This window comes from Yamadazyma tenuis, chromosome 5 (assembly GCF_029203305.1).
Source record: "Yamadazyma tenuis chromosome 5, complete sequence".
In the NCBI taxonomy this organism is placed as follows: Eukaryota; Fungi; Ascomycota; class Pichiomycetes; order Serinales; family Debaryomycetaceae; genus Yamadazyma; species Yamadazyma tenuis.
In genome coordinates, this window is record NC_089465.1 from 323591 (window position 1) to 337758 (window position 14168).

Consider the following 14168-nt stretch of genomic DNA (forward strand, 5'->3'; position numbering starts at 1 on the left):
GACGGCTGGCGCAAAATATAATTGGGGTGAAGAATGTCGGAGTGGTGCAAGATGGGTATCGTATAGATGATTAGAGAGGGACGACGGGTGACAACGACACCACCTGCTGTCTCCAATTCTTTTTCCCTTCGGTTACTCTGTTACGCTGTCTCTTCTGCTACTTTGTGACATTAGTTTCCGCTTCGCAATTCATGTAAATGGTGCCAAAAACACCTGATCCATCGACCGTTTTGTCGCGGGTGAGTCGGAGATGACCAAGCCGCGACATTTATACACCCCCGGATTAAGATCGACTTGATTTCTGGGAGGAATGACTGAAACCGGGCAAGTGCCCGATGTTTGTACCGGATATGGATTCTGACTAATGAGTATGATCTGGTGTAGGGAGTTCTGACTAATTGGGGTGAACTGGGGTTCTGACCCATACACCCACCAAAGTCTCCTAATGGGGGAAACTCGCACTATCGGGCCGCGCAGCCAACTAGGAATATAAAGTGCTCAAACATCTCAACCAAATGAACAGCTATCACAATATGGATCAGATGCCTGTCCACTCGCCATCCGCATCCCACGATATGCCCATGCCCGACATGCCTGCCAGGTGCTCCATGAACATGCTCTTCACGTGGGACTACACCAACACCTGTGTGATTTTCCACTGGTGGCACATCCGCTCCGTCTACTCGTTTTTGTTTTCATTTGTGGCAGTGGCTGCTTTGGCCACGGGCTACGAGTTTGTACGCCACACTATCTCCCTCTGGGAGGCCCGTACTTTGGCAGTGGCGTCTGACCTGAGAGCCATGAGTTTGTATAGGCTCAAGAAGTCGGTGTTTTATGGGTTTCAGATCGGGTACCTGTTTATGCTTATGTTGGTGTTTATGACGTATAATGGGTGGTTGATGCTTGCAGTTGTGTTGGGTGCAATTGGTGGACACTGGTTGTGGGGCCACAAGTCGACAGGACGGGGATTGGAATGCCATTGAGTCAGCTGATGAGAAAGGCCCAAGAATCGTGGACGCAAATTGACTGAGAATTATAATGAGACAACGGAGACAGAGATAGGAACAGAGACCAGAGCTTGACCAAGCTCAGGGCTTGGACTTGGTTATACATAGTTCATTTGTTTAGATTGAATGGATTCTATTATTGACATTGGAGTGTTGGCTGGCTGATATAGTGTGTTTGAAATTGACAGGTTTTGCACCAGACGGAGGAATCATGTAGCCAAGTGAACAGTGACAGCCACTGGTACACAAACAATGTCGCGATCAACAAGCCCTACTAAACCCCTCCTATAACTTGTACGATCCCAGAGTCGCCTTATCAGCCACTTTCTGAGGAATCTGCACCTGCGCTTCCTGCGTTATGGAAGCCACCAACTTTCCATCTCTATTGAAATAAAACGAGAGAAACAACACTCGGCCGTTGCTCAACCTCACAAACCGAAAGTCCACAAACAACCAGTCGGTGATATTAAAATCGTCGTCATGAAAGTAGATGTTATGATCCATGGTGGCATACGTGTACCAGAAATACTTCATGCTGAAAGCCGTACCCAAGCACCGATAAAAGAGCACAAGCGTGGTGGCATCGGACACAAACGCAAAGTCCACATAGTTCCACTTTTTATGGACTGGCTGCACCCCATCGACATTCACCCGAGTAAAGAAGCCTAATCGCCTCTCACCCACCTCCAACTGGTTTTCTGCGTCCCCCGCATCCTCGAAGATTTCCGGCGGAATCATCGCCAGAATATGGTCGTTGGTATGGTTGAACACCATCAACTCTTCCATCCGATCTTTATACTTGTAGAAGTACTCGTTGGGAGAGAACTGGAAGTCGAATGGAACATTCTTCACGTTGGGGTTAGGGCTATTTTGGAAGTCTAATTGACGTTTTTTCATGTCGTTCTTCTGAGCAAACGAGATCATCGCTATAAAGCAAAGCTTATCGCCCTTTTCCTGATAGCAGTGCACCAACCGGTTCTTGTAATTGTGGCCATCGCTATTACTAGAAATCTCGTACCGGATCACAGTCTCGGTGGATGCTGGCCTCATGAAGTATGAATGGAATGAATTGGGAGTCCAACCATCTTCGAGGGTTTCCCAGGCAGCCATAATACTCTGGGCAATAAGTTCTCCTCCAAACACAAGCTTGGTGACCTTCTGGTCAATTGATTGGAGGGGTCTACGCCCGTAGACAAGCTCTTCACTTCTCTTGACCACTTCATACTGTCTAGATTTGTACATGGTTGTAGAAGGAAAAGGGGGATTTGCCATTTAAATACAATGGATCTGGGATTGAGATCTTTGGGGTTGTGTGCAGGATGGTGGTCGCTAGTTGGTTACCGGAGTCGGGATCCATGTCAAGATGGATGACGGCCCCACATATGTTTTGGTACTGGCATATAGTATAAAATAATGCCTTGGTCTTATAGACGGGTGCACTTGCTATGTTCCATATTATATGCAGTGGGATGTGCATTTTGTGGTTGTTGTCTGCACCTGCTGGCTTTATGATCTGCGCTCTCCCAGTGCTCGCTTGGAAGCGCTAATAATTCCGCTGAAAAAGCGCAATCGAGCGATCATATGCTGAGCTACACCTCTCCAAAGCGGTGCATATTACAGTTTAAGGTTTAATGTATGTATTGGTTTGTTGTGCCGGTTTGGGTCCGAATGAATGAGTTTGTGAGTTTGATTAGTTAAAATTTTTGGCAACAATTATTTAGTTCTCGCATCAATTAGTAATATTTGCAAATTGACGTAGACCAAACCAGTCCTATTTTTTAAAATTTCTCAGTCTTTGCTTTTGAACAGTTGGGATAGAAGTCCTGGATTCTACCATAATATTCGTGTTTAAATGGTGAATATTACAATATTAGTAGTCGAGATATCACCCCCACAAAAGTTTGGCCCCGGTTCTGGTGGGTGGAGCCAGCAGCATGCGACATTAGCAGATGCTCTAGTGGCGCAGAGGTTAGCGCTTCGTGCTTATAGCCGTTTGACGACTCAATAGGTTATACCTAAAGTCACGGTCGTGTGAGGAACGCGACGGTCGTGGGTTCAATCCCCTCCTGGAGCATTTGTCCTTTTTTTTTGCGACAGGCCCGCGCCCCCTCCCTCTAGCTCCCGCCAGTCTCTCGCCCCCACCGCCCCAGCATCTTCAAACCTCGCACTCTGAAAAATTAATTGATCAAACTCATCTCATCTCAACCCATCTTCAACACCGACAATGGCAGAAAAAGTTAGATACTACCTCGAACAGGCCGTTCCCGAGCTCGAGGACCTTCAGAAGAAAGGTCTCTTTGAGAAGCATGAGATCACCATGATCATGAGACGCAGAACCGATTTCGAACACAGAATTCAGGGCAGAGGGTCCACCACCAGAGATTTCATCAAGTACTCTGAGTTCGAAAGAAACCTCGAAAAACTTCGTAAAAAGAGATACACCAGGCTTGGTAAAGCTGGGCTTGTGGATACAAAACCCAGTATCTCCGATTGGGCGGGCGTAAGAAGAATCCTCTTTGTGTATCAGAGAGGAACCTACAAGTATCCTAAGAATCTCGAATTATGGGCACAATACTTGGACTTTGCAAAGAAAAATGGAGCCATCAAGGTTGTATATAAGATATACTCAAGGCTTCTTCAGTTACAGCCCCGTAACGTCGACGCATGGCTTTCGTCGGCAAAATATGAATTTGAAATCAACAATAATGCCAAGGGTTCCCGAGTTCTCTTCCAAAGAGCCTTGAGATTAAATCCCGAATCATCTGAGTTGTGGTTGAACTACTTCCAGTTCGAATTGACATACGTCTCCAAACTTTTGACGAGAAGAAAGGTATTGGGACTTCTCACCGAAGGACAGCAGCGGGAACAAATGGAAAAAGAAGTAAAAGAATACCACGACAAATTGAACCAAGATAACGCATTGAACGGAGACGGACAGGATGATAACGAAATTGCTCTTCCTACCGAAGAATTGCGAGATGAATTGAACACTTTACCGGAGGCTGATATGAACATGTTAGGAAACCCTGAAACCAACCCAGCATTAAAAGGAGATGTTGCCTTGGCCATTTTTGACGCTAGTTTACCAGAATTGATCAAACCAAAGTTGTTCAAGAGAGTAGAAAAGTTGTTTGTGCTCATTAACCGGTTTCTTGATATCATTGACAAATTCGACGATTTGAACCAAGACTACCTTTACCTTCATGTTTTGTCGATGTTGCAGTCAGAATACCCCCACGAGTTGAATACGGCTCTCATAGACATAACTTTACCCATCAGAACCGTGTCCAGAAATGAGCCCGATTTTGCTGCAAATTTGCAACTTTCGGTGAACAAATTCATGGCCTACAAATTGAAGACCGAAGGACTAGAAAAATCCGAGTTGGTCAAAGCGTATGTCAACTATTTGGAAAAGTTTGTGGAAGGTGACGATGGGTTGATGAGAGCAATTATCAAAAAGTGCAGAGATTAGTACAGTAATATACATTCAGTCTCTTTTAGCGACCCCAGCTTCATGGTCAATGGCCAAATACTTGTTTTTGGCAAACTTGATGCTGATAATATTGTAGGCAAATGCCAACGTGATCATCCCCGATACCATTGCCACCAAAGTCATGTACCCTAAGAATGCAGTGTAGGTGATGGGCAAGATATTTACCGGAAAGCTATAAAACCCATCCACAAATGGAAGCCCATTGCGTTCTCTATAGTTCAAGGTGACAGAGTCCATGGCGTTGAGATTGTCAAACCATCTGACAGCCAACTTCAAAGTCAAATCTTCCCCAATGACAATTCTGGTGGCATTGGTGCTAGAACTAAAAGCGATGGAACTGATCAACGTGTTAAGTTCATTTTTTCTGGGCTTGACGAATATCACGTTCATCGATTCGTCGATGTCCAAATGGCTATCGTGGATTTCACCCCTGAAGTTGAAGTTCAACGGAATATACGCTCCTCCTTTCTCCAAATAATTCTGTTCGGTACTCAATGGAACCCTGCAGTTGAAAGGAACGTCTTCATGGATATAAAGTTGGAACAAGTGATACAACTCGTCCGTGAACGAGATGGTGCAGTTGAGGTCTTCATTGACATTATATTTGAACATAAGCGGGAGGCCTGTCTCCTTACATGGCGGGAATGGTACATATAAAATTCTGTCTTGCGAATCCTGCTTGTGTTCTCCCGTATCTATTTGTCGGGAAATGCAATCCATGTAAATGTTTTGACCTTCTTGGTATGGCTCAAGGGCCAAAGGAATCTCACCATTCTTGGTTAACGGATAGAACTGTGCGGCCACCAACGGCAACATTAGAATCCACAAATAATTGAACATGGCTTGAAATTGGCGTTTTGTTGATGCTGGAGACTTTCGCGATTTGGCATTTAGTGGATCTGGTTTTTGTCGTTTACTTCGTGTCGTTATTGTACAAAAAATATAAAGTCTACATATGTAAACGGGGTTTCAACCCTGAGAGCACCAACCCATCTGCACAAAGAATTCGTAGATTTTGGATGCCTTATTGACGTCGATTTTCAAGCTTTGTCTGGCATCTTTCTTTTTCAAGATCCCGTTATTTTTGATGGCTTCCTTCATCAACTGGTTCTTAATGGCCAAATATGGCTTGGGTAGTATCCGAAGCGTAGAACATAACTGCTTCTCTTCGCTGGATAACAATTCAAAGTCGGCAGCGTGGCTGATATCCAAAGGTGCTCTGACGTTACCAATTTTGGGCTTGTAGTCAGCTGGCTGGGGTGAAAAATTTCTCCCACTGCTGGTATTGGAATGCCGAGCGATATTGGACCCGTTTCCCATTCTTTGGTAGTGGGCACTGCGGATGAGTTTATCTTTTTCAAACTTGTTTCCGTCTTCGAGGAGCGTGATACCATTTCTTCTCCAACTCTGCAACTGCTGGATCCGGATCCGGCACTTCAACTCAGTCAAAATATCATTCGAGAAGCTCTCAAAGTCTTTGGGCGTGCATATCTTGATGAACGCGTTGATGCTCCTTTGGAGCTCTTTTTCTTCTTTCGATTTCCGTTTATCATTGGCAATATTCTTTCTATAGTTAAGAAGGTTGTTGAGGAGAAGTACCCGTTTGCGCTCGGCTCTAGTAGTGAGCCTAGAATTGTAGATCGAGAGCACGGTCAACTTCAATTCGATGTCCTGAGCCGTGTCATCAGGATCGAATATCATGTCTTTAACCGACACTTCAGCATCATTTTCAACCTCATGATCAAATTCCAACCTCCCAGGCATATAACCTTGGATCTCATGACAAAGAGGCACCGAGGCCACCGATTTCTGCTTGGGAGGAGGTAAGGGCATGTTCTTCCTCTGTTCGAGTCTCTTTTTCCTTTGACTAAGGAATTCCAATGGTGACACATCAAAATTTTTATCCATTTCAGGAAGAGGATAGTCCTTGCTTTCAAGGTATATTTTGTTATAATGCTCACCCACTTCTTCCTTGGACCTGTTACCAATGTGGTCGGCTATATCAGCCCAATTTCCAAGACCAAATGTCTCACATCCATGTATCAAAAGAAGTTCTTCGTCAGCACCCCATCCTTTTTCAAAAATCGGATACGTATTCTGCTCCACAATCATATAGTCATGCCATGGTTTGTGGTCGTTGGTGGCGTTTCCAGAAGCAAAACAAGGAACACATAAGTCATAGTCAGTACAGATAGCACATTTGATTCTGAGACGATTGGTGCAATCAGTTGAACACACGTCGCAGTGGAAGAGTCGTCCTTTATCCATGCTGATAGTCTGAAGATTTCTTGAAGTCAACAAACACGCCTGGTGATGAATGCAATGCAAAAAAGATGATTGTGGGTGTAGTTGTTATAGAAACAAACCGAAGCTCTATATCGATTGTGAAAAGAAGCGCGGAGGTCGTGCACATACCACCAACCTCAAGCGGTGATGGAGGAAGGATATACGTTAACAGGGAAAGAGAGATGTTAAGGAGGTGGAGACACAGGGTTTTGATAAAGAGAAGATGTGATGGTATATTGTGTTTTTTTCTGGGTAGTTTAGGTCACAAATGAGACGTTTAGAAGAAAAAAACACGTTCTAGAGGGCTACAAAAGAACAGATTTTACCTGTATGTTCCCAAGGTCTATTCCACTCAGATAGACTCTTCTCAAACCATATCCCTCTATCAGCTACATCCCACCGCATTTATGATACTCCCATCCCTCGAGTTCTGACCACACTTTCGCAGGCGCACACGACCGCGAAAAGCAGTCACAATCCAAACGTGACACAAAAAAACTGTTTCTTGTCCCCTGTGCAGTCTCGCACTTCTCAAAATTTTCCAGTAAAGTAGCTTGAAAAAGTTTTTATAATATATTTCACCAGATAAATATAGTTATACAAAATGGTATGTAGAAATGATAACCTCCCGTGGTATCAGTTGATTTGAACCGGTGTATCCAATGAAGAACCTCACGAACCCTTTCCCCACTGTCACCCAGACCCCCACTCTTGAAATATCCCATATCGAAAATGTTATTCAAGTTCACATCACATCATATTCATGTTATACTTCAATTCCGTCGAAACAGAACCATTAACAAGCACACAGGAACCTATGAACTTATCAACAAGCGTACTTTGCCAAACATATACTAACTTTTCTTAGGCTCGTGTTAGAACTAAAACCGTCAAGAGAGCTTCTAAGGTGTTGATCGAAAGATTCTACCCAAAGTTGACCTTGGACTTCGATACCAACAAGAGATTGGCCGATGAAATCGCCGTTATCCAATCCAAGAGATTAAGAAACAAGATTGCTGGTTACACCACCCACTTGATGAGAAGAATTCAAAAGGGACCAGTTAGAGGTATTTCTTTCAAGTTGCAAGAAGAAGAAAGAGAAAGAAAAGATCAATACGTCCCAGAAGTTTCTGCTTTGGACTTGTCACACACCAACGGACAGTTGGAAGTTGACTCTGAAACCGCCGACTTGGTCAAGACCTTGGGTTTCAAGATTCCAATCCAAACTGTTGCCATTTCTTCTCAAAGAGGTCCAAGAAGATTTGCTAAGAGAAACTAATCTGTATATTTTAGTAATTTATCGACATAATCAAATAACACACATTTGTTAGAAGATGGGTATGCCCCTTACCGTGTATAAGTCTTGGAACATTTGCAACTAGTTTCACATAACATTTACCCGTTGAGCTCGTCGACGAGATTGCAATACGTCAAGTGAAGCACTTTCAACTTGGCAAGAAGCTCTTCGTTGAGGTCGTTGGTTTTCTCCATATACTGCTTAACCAACATACCAATAAATTGGATTCTTTTGTAGAACTTGAACCGATTGACAAGAGCTTTTCTCTGGAGCTGGCCGTATTCTTCGTATACCACAAAGTGGTAGTCACACCAACTTTTGAAGGAGGAGCTGTTATCGAGTCCAATTTTCCCAAGGGTTTTATTGTCGTTTGCAGCCAGCGACTCAGACCACATTTCTGACAACAGCTCGAATGTCAGTGACAGGTCTGGGGGCAAGCATGTGACCTGGTTCTTCAAAGGGGATCCGTGTCTATGTGGCAACTGGAGCGGCGAGCTGAGGTGGCTGATGGTAGGGATTCTAGGAGAGCTGGAAATGTGGGTGAGCTTGGAGGTTTCCACCTTCATACCACGGCTCACGTTCAACACAGGGACTCTGGGGACCTGGAGTGGACGAGGAGAGCATCCGGCGGTGGCAGCGGTACTGGTGATGGCCACGACAGAGTGTTTGGGGGTGGAAGTAATAAATTGGTCTGAGTTCATACAAAGCGTTAAATCCACAAACAGCCTTTTCCAATTACTGCGAAAAATACAAGAGATATACCATTTTCAAGCCACGCATAAATTAGTATACTATAATTCGTAAATCGTCAACTCGCTTTGCAACATCTAAGCTCTGGTGTCATTCGCGTTATCACCATCATAATCGTCATCGTTTTCGTCCTCCTCATCTCCATCGCCTTCTTCGTCTTCATCTTCATTCTCCTCCTCATCTTCATTCTCCTCATCTTCATCCTCCTCATCTTCATCCTGATCAATGAGCACACTGGCATCAAAGTATAACGACGGATCCAATGCACTGATCTTGGCACTCGTGCACTTACCGTCCATCAAAACCTCACTCATGATCTTACCGGAACCAGGAGCATTGTTGATACCCCAGCACGAGTGTCCCGAGCACAAGTATAGATTGGAGACGTTTGTCTCCCCAATTAGCGGCCCGGAGGACGTGGGTACCTCCAAAACTGGTAAGTAACATGCTTGTCTTTTGATGATTCTTCCCTTTCGTAAGTTGGGAGAAAACTTGGACACTTCGTTGAAAAGTTCGTCACATTTGGTGGTTACCACTTCCACATCGTCGGTGGTTTCCGGCACGTCCACAGCCGAGTCACCCTCTCCACACACGTACACCTCGTCCTGACGGGCGTAGATCTCGGGCGAGATATAGCTGTTATTGGCGGTCTTCAACTCCGTAAAGATCCCGTAGGGACTGACCGGCTGGTCTTTAAACGGGGCAATGGTGATGGAATGTGCCCGAAGCCCGCTGATGGGACAGTCAGGAAGGATTTTTGATGTCCATGGCCCCACCGTCATCACCACCTGTTCTCCCTTGAGGTTGATGGTCTTGGCCCGGCCTTTATCCAACTCTTTGATGGAGGTAAGCTCATAGTTGACCCCCACGGCCGAGCCGCTTTCATAGTTATAGTCCACATCGATGACCTTCCCCAACACCAACTCTAGGGAGCCTTTGCTCAACTCCACCGCCTTTTTTAATATAAAGTTGGTGAACTTATAAGGATGTACTTGCGCGGTGGTGTCGGTATCACCAAGAGTTGTGCAGCTGGAGATCACGTCCGAGTTGATCCAGTTCAATGTCTTGGGCAACTTGCTACCGGTCTTGACCGATTTCTTGGAGCTGTCACTTCTTCGACTGAACTTCTTGGGTGGTTCTTCGTTGGAAGAGCTCAGCTCCATTTGGGCCGATGAGGTGGACGGTTTTTTAGACCCCGGGTTGTCGTCATCTTCGTCGTCATCGTCATCATCAGCTTCGCTGATGTTGGTTAAGTCGCCTTCCAAGCTCACGGTCGTCAAACGGCGATACCCCCATTCGGTATCACCGCCGTACATATCAGATAATTGTTGGTGTAAGCCAAAGCTCAAGGGTACTATCTGCTGGGGGAATGCCCAGAGTGCCAATAGGCCCCCGGCCTTACCGCTGGCGCCACCGGCCACCCGCTTGCTTTCGATGATAACAACTCTGTATTTGTCAGGATTGTACTTGGGATGGGTCACGACAAAATAGGCGGTACAAACACCTATGATGCCGGCCCCCACAATGATAATGGTGTGTTTGCCATTGGCATCTAGTGGCACTGATTTGAAGTTCAAATAGTCTGCCATGTTAGCCTTCCAATAGAAAAAAACAAGATAATAAGCACCAAATGTGAAACGAGTTGAATTTGAAAATGCAAATGGTTGAGAAGAATAGTGAGAAAAACCATTCGATTTTGCAGAGGCCGTAATTTTACATTAGAGAAGAGGGAATTTTTGGCGGGTTCCGGGACCGTAGGCAAGGGATGGTACTGGCTCGGACCATAACGTTTATACCGGTGTTATGTATTGGTTACTATTGTTTGTTATCGTATTTCTGGGGGACTCGATGACTAATTGAAAGGGGGGAAGCAGTGGACCTCAACCAACCGAGACCGCCAGAACAGAGCACCGGCGCTGCCGCGTGCTGAGACGGTGCCGATTCCAGGTGGCCAGTACCTCGTCAGTGGCAGATACCAAGTGTTAGTAGTGGTGCAGCCATCGCACATGGACCGCGCCAGAAAACAGCTGATTTTCTGCGCTGGGAAGGATTAAGCTTACCCGATTAGGAAGGCGGACCTCCCGGTGCATTAAATTGGTGCGTAACTCCCGACATCTGCATTAGCTCTTGAAGTGCACCTCAACTTCAAAGTCCTCCTCAAGCTCCGTGTGACCCACCACATCTGAGAGATCCATGGGCTCGTCGTCAAACACAAGTATCCCGGATTCGAGATCTGTGACCTCCGACACCCCCAGTTTTTCAAAATAGTATTTGAGGAGGTTGATGGTGGGAGTGGCTGCTGTTACCAGCACTGGCATTCGCTTATTATCTTTACCCTTGAGAAAAATCGTGAATGAAGACCCACCAACTCCTTGTTGACGCTCGTCCTCGTCATCGGTGTCACCCACACTGATGATATCCACACTGTCATTACCGTCAGCCTCACCCAATTCATAGGTCTCGTTAAGTCCAATGAGGGTCTCGTATTTGGTCTTGAGCTCGTCGAAAGTATCCAAGGCATTTGCAGCCATCAGCCGCGAGATCAAAAGACAGTCAAGAGCGGTGTAACCGATGCCGTTGACATACACGAGCAGGTCTTCTGGCGGAGGGTAGATGCGGAGGGTGGACGGGCGAAAAAAGTGCTTAAGTTCTCGTCGGCCATGGATCCAAAAGAGCGTATAGTCGACTACCCGGGCGTTTTTGGGGAACTGGCCGATTCTTTTGTAGTGCAAAAGGATGCTCTGGAGGATGAGCTTGAACAGTTTATTTCCTTTGGTGGCAAATGAGTTGGGGGTGGTGGTGTGGACTTTGGGGATCACGTTGAGGAGGTAGGGTCGATTTTCCTCGTCGTGGGGCGAGAATTCGTAGGTGAGCTGGGACTCGGTGCGGAGCTGGCGGACCGATTCCATGATTCTGGCGAAGTCGTCGGGGTTGGCGGAGTGGCGGAGGGCCACGGAGGGTGGGCTTGGGTTGGGTTTCGGTGGGGGGGAAGAGCGAGTGGACTGTCGCGTTCGGCGGTGGGAGGCAGGGACGGCGACGGTGGCGGTGAAGTCTTCGTCGGCGTCGTGGTATACTGGAGAGTCGGAGCTGAGTTCTATTGGCAGCGGTGTGACAGCCCCGGCACCTGTTTGGGTGGTTTGGGTGGGTTGTGTTTGTGTTTCTGTGATTTCGATACCTGTTTCGGTACCCGCAGTTTCGGTACCCGTAGGTTCGGTACCCGTAGGTTCGGTACCCGTAGGTTCGGTACCCGTAGGTTCAAGTGCTTTGGCTTTCATGTCGCTGTGCCTGTGCCTTCGACGACTCTTTTTTCGGGGTTTTAACATGAAAAAGTCATCATCTTCGTCAATATGGTGTTTACTTGCAGACTGATCATCTTGCCTCAAAGACGTCAGGGGTGCGTCCAGAGACACCAAAGGGTCCAGGGACACTAGATTCCCCAGAGACACTAGTGAGGATCCCAGAGACATAAGTGTGGGATCCGGGGAGTCAGCGGCTCTTGTCAGTTCCATTAATGTGAGTGAAAAGTGCGAACATATCTTTATCTATATAATGAGAGCAGATAGTGAGATGCTGTGAGACACAACTACATTTGTGAGACACAACTACATTTGTGAGACACAACTACATTTGTGAGACACAACTACTCCGACTTCTGCTTCCCAAACACCCACCCAAACAACTGCTTCACCCGAATCATCCCCACTGTCACCATCATCACCAACAACGTCATCACCAACTGCTCATTTTTCGTCCATAACTCGTAGTCTAAAAACTGCACCACATCCTTCTTCCGGTTCTCAAGGTACCGGTGGTTCGTGTTACGGTCCTGGTACCACACGGGCTCCACCGACTTATACATATCATTAAATTCCACCTCGGCCTGGCGGTGCGGACTGTTGGTGATGGTATTAAACAACCCAAACATCAGCGGATTCTCGTCCATCGCCACCGGCGGGACCGGATGGATTTGCAGCCGCTTGCTCGACGTGAGCACAATCGTGTAGTGGGGCGACGGGAGTTTTCTGATGATTCGACGTATAAAATCATCGTTGGCAACAATTCGAGCCCGACGTTCATCCTCATCAGTGGGCAACTCGTCGAACCGGATATTAATCACCCGCGGTTTGGCGTCGATGTAGTTGATGCTATTATCGTCCTCCACGTTGGCGACCATCACCTCGGCTTCGCAGGTGGTGGAGATGTACTGTTGGAGGTAGTCCAAATCAATGTAATCGTTTACAAACAGAAGTCCCACCACCGTCGACGACATGCTGAGGTACCGCGTGAGGAACGGCCAGTTGCTGGCGGCGGCGTCGTTCAAGTCGCGGTAGTTGACACCGGGGATGTCCAAAATGATGTATTCGTCGGAGCTGCACTGGGTCACAAGCTTCTTGAGCATGTTTGTGACCTCGGCCCCGTTGTGGCGGTGGCCCGTGTTGGTGGCTGCAAGCTCGTTCTTGAGGCCTGGCACGAGCCTATGGGATGCCACGAGAAGAGGCACCACATCGAAGCACCGTGCTAGGTGTACAAACACAAAAACTGTTAGGAGGTTCATGGTTGGCGTGGAACTTTCGCGTTTCAGATTTGTTTGAGATGGTCAAACATGCACTTCAAAAGCTCTTCATAAAAACCCAAGCATCCGCACACATAATCCTCAGAGTTTTTGACCGATTGTACAAGTAGGGATGCACATCTCTGTGTGGGTGCTTTGGATAGGCCTTTGCCTCAGGTTGAAAGCGGTGCTTGTGACAGAGATCGAGATTATCACGGTGTTTTTGCAGCCATCGGTAGTGACAATCACTAGTGCTGCTACAACCAGTGCGACCAGCACCCAAATCTCGTACACGGGCCCGTACGAGTTTAATGCCACCTTTGCCCATATTATGCTTAACCACCACAACCACAAGCGGAAGCTCCACCATGCCCAGCAAGTATCATGGAATAACACACTCTACGATTACGCAGCAGGTTTCGCGAACCAGTACGACTGCTCAGGGGAGTTGACACACTCGGGTGGGCCGTACGGTGAGAACCTAGCGGCCGGATACTCTCCGTCCGGTGCCATCGATGCATGGTACCGCGAGGGTGATAGCTATGATTACGCACAACATGATGTGTACAACCACTTTACTGCCCTCGTGTGGAATGATACCAGTCAGATGGCCTGTGCCACCACCTACTGCGGTACGGTGTGGGGGAGTTACATCGTGTGCTCGTACTATCCGCCAGGGAATTTTGTGGGACAGCTGGAGCAAAATGTGTTTCCGGTGTGAAGGCTGCTGCTCTCAACCAATTGAAAAGCATTTCTTATTATTTGCGGATCTATATGTTTATC

General features: G+C 46.8%; 8 protein-coding genes and 1 non-coding gene across 9 annotated transcripts; 4 read left to right on the forward strand and 5 right to left on the reverse strand. All coding sequences in view use genetic code 12, as the record gives it.

Annotated features, from left to right (window-relative positions):
* Positions 1-515: 515 nt before the first annotated feature.
* CTR2 (copper transpport protein) lies at positions 516-983 on the forward strand (the record flags this gene model as incomplete). The annotated part of the gene is made up of 1 exon (XM_006686345.2): positions 516-983. The coding sequence occupies one exon, from the start codon at positions 516-518 to the stop codon at positions 981-983; it is 468 nt and encodes a 155-aa protein (XP_006686408.2).
* Positions 984-1292: 309 nt separating this feature from the next.
* On the reverse strand, positions 1293-2249 carry PSN45_003809 (acyl-CoA thioesterase II; the record flags this gene model as incomplete). The annotated part of the gene is made up of 1 exon (XM_006686615.1): positions 1293-2249. The coding sequence occupies one exon, from the start codon at positions 2247-2249 to the stop codon at positions 1293-1295; it is 957 nt and encodes a 318-aa protein (XP_006686678.1).
* Positions 2250-2958: 709 nt separating this feature from the next.
* Positions 2959-3081, forward strand: PSN45_003810. Its single transcript has one exon. It is a non-coding gene; the product is annotated as a tRNA-Ile (tRNA).
* Positions 3082-3231: 150 nt separating this feature from the next.
* UTP6 (U3 snoRNP protein) lies at positions 3232-4479 on the forward strand (the record flags this gene model as incomplete). Its single annotated transcript, XM_006686613.1, has 1 exon — positions 3232-4479. The coding sequence occupies one exon, from the start codon at positions 3232-3234 to the stop codon at positions 4477-4479; it is 1248 nt and encodes a 415-aa protein (XP_006686676.1).
* A 15-nt stretch (positions 4480-4494) lies between these two features.
* Positions 4495-6768, reverse strand: ADA2 (Transcriptional adapter ada2; the record flags this gene model as incomplete). Its single annotated transcript, XM_006686343.2, has 2 exons — positions 4495-5342; positions 5490-6768. 2 exons carry the CDS (start codon positions 6766-6768, stop codon positions 4495-4497), a joined length of 2127 nt encoding a protein of 708 aa, XP_006686406.2.
* Positions 6769-7390: 622 nt separating this feature from the next.
* On the forward strand, positions 7391-8065 carry RPS17B (40S ribosomal protein eS17; the record flags this gene model as incomplete). The annotated part of the gene is made up of 2 exons (XM_006686342.2): positions 7391-7393; positions 7655-8065. 2 exons carry the CDS (start codon positions 7391-7393, stop codon positions 8063-8065), a joined length of 414 nt encoding a protein of 137 aa, XP_006686405.1.
* Positions 8066-8181: 116 nt separating this feature from the next.
* Positions 8182-8784, reverse strand: PSN45_003814 (uncharacterized protein; the record flags this gene model as incomplete). Its single annotated transcript, XM_066158162.1, has 1 exon — positions 8182-8784. The coding sequence occupies one exon, from the start codon at positions 8782-8784 to the stop codon at positions 8182-8184; it is 603 nt and encodes a 200-aa protein (XP_066014259.1).
* Positions 8785-8910: 126 nt separating this feature from the next.
* On the reverse strand, positions 8911-10422 carry PSN45_003815 (uncharacterized protein; the record flags this gene model as incomplete). Its single annotated transcript, XM_066158163.1, has 1 exon — positions 8911-10422. One exon carries the CDS (start codon positions 10420-10422, stop codon positions 8911-8913), a length of 1512 nt encoding a protein of 503 aa, XP_066014260.1.
* Positions 10423-10953: 531 nt separating this feature from the next.
* Positions 10954-13388, reverse strand: ESC2 (the record flags this gene model as incomplete). Its single annotated transcript, XM_006686338.2, has 2 exons — positions 10954-12118; positions 12478-13388. 2 exons carry the CDS (start codon positions 13386-13388, stop codon positions 10954-10956), a joined length of 2076 nt encoding a protein of 691 aa, XP_006686401.2.
* Between the last annotated feature and the right edge of the window lie 780 nt (positions 13389-14168).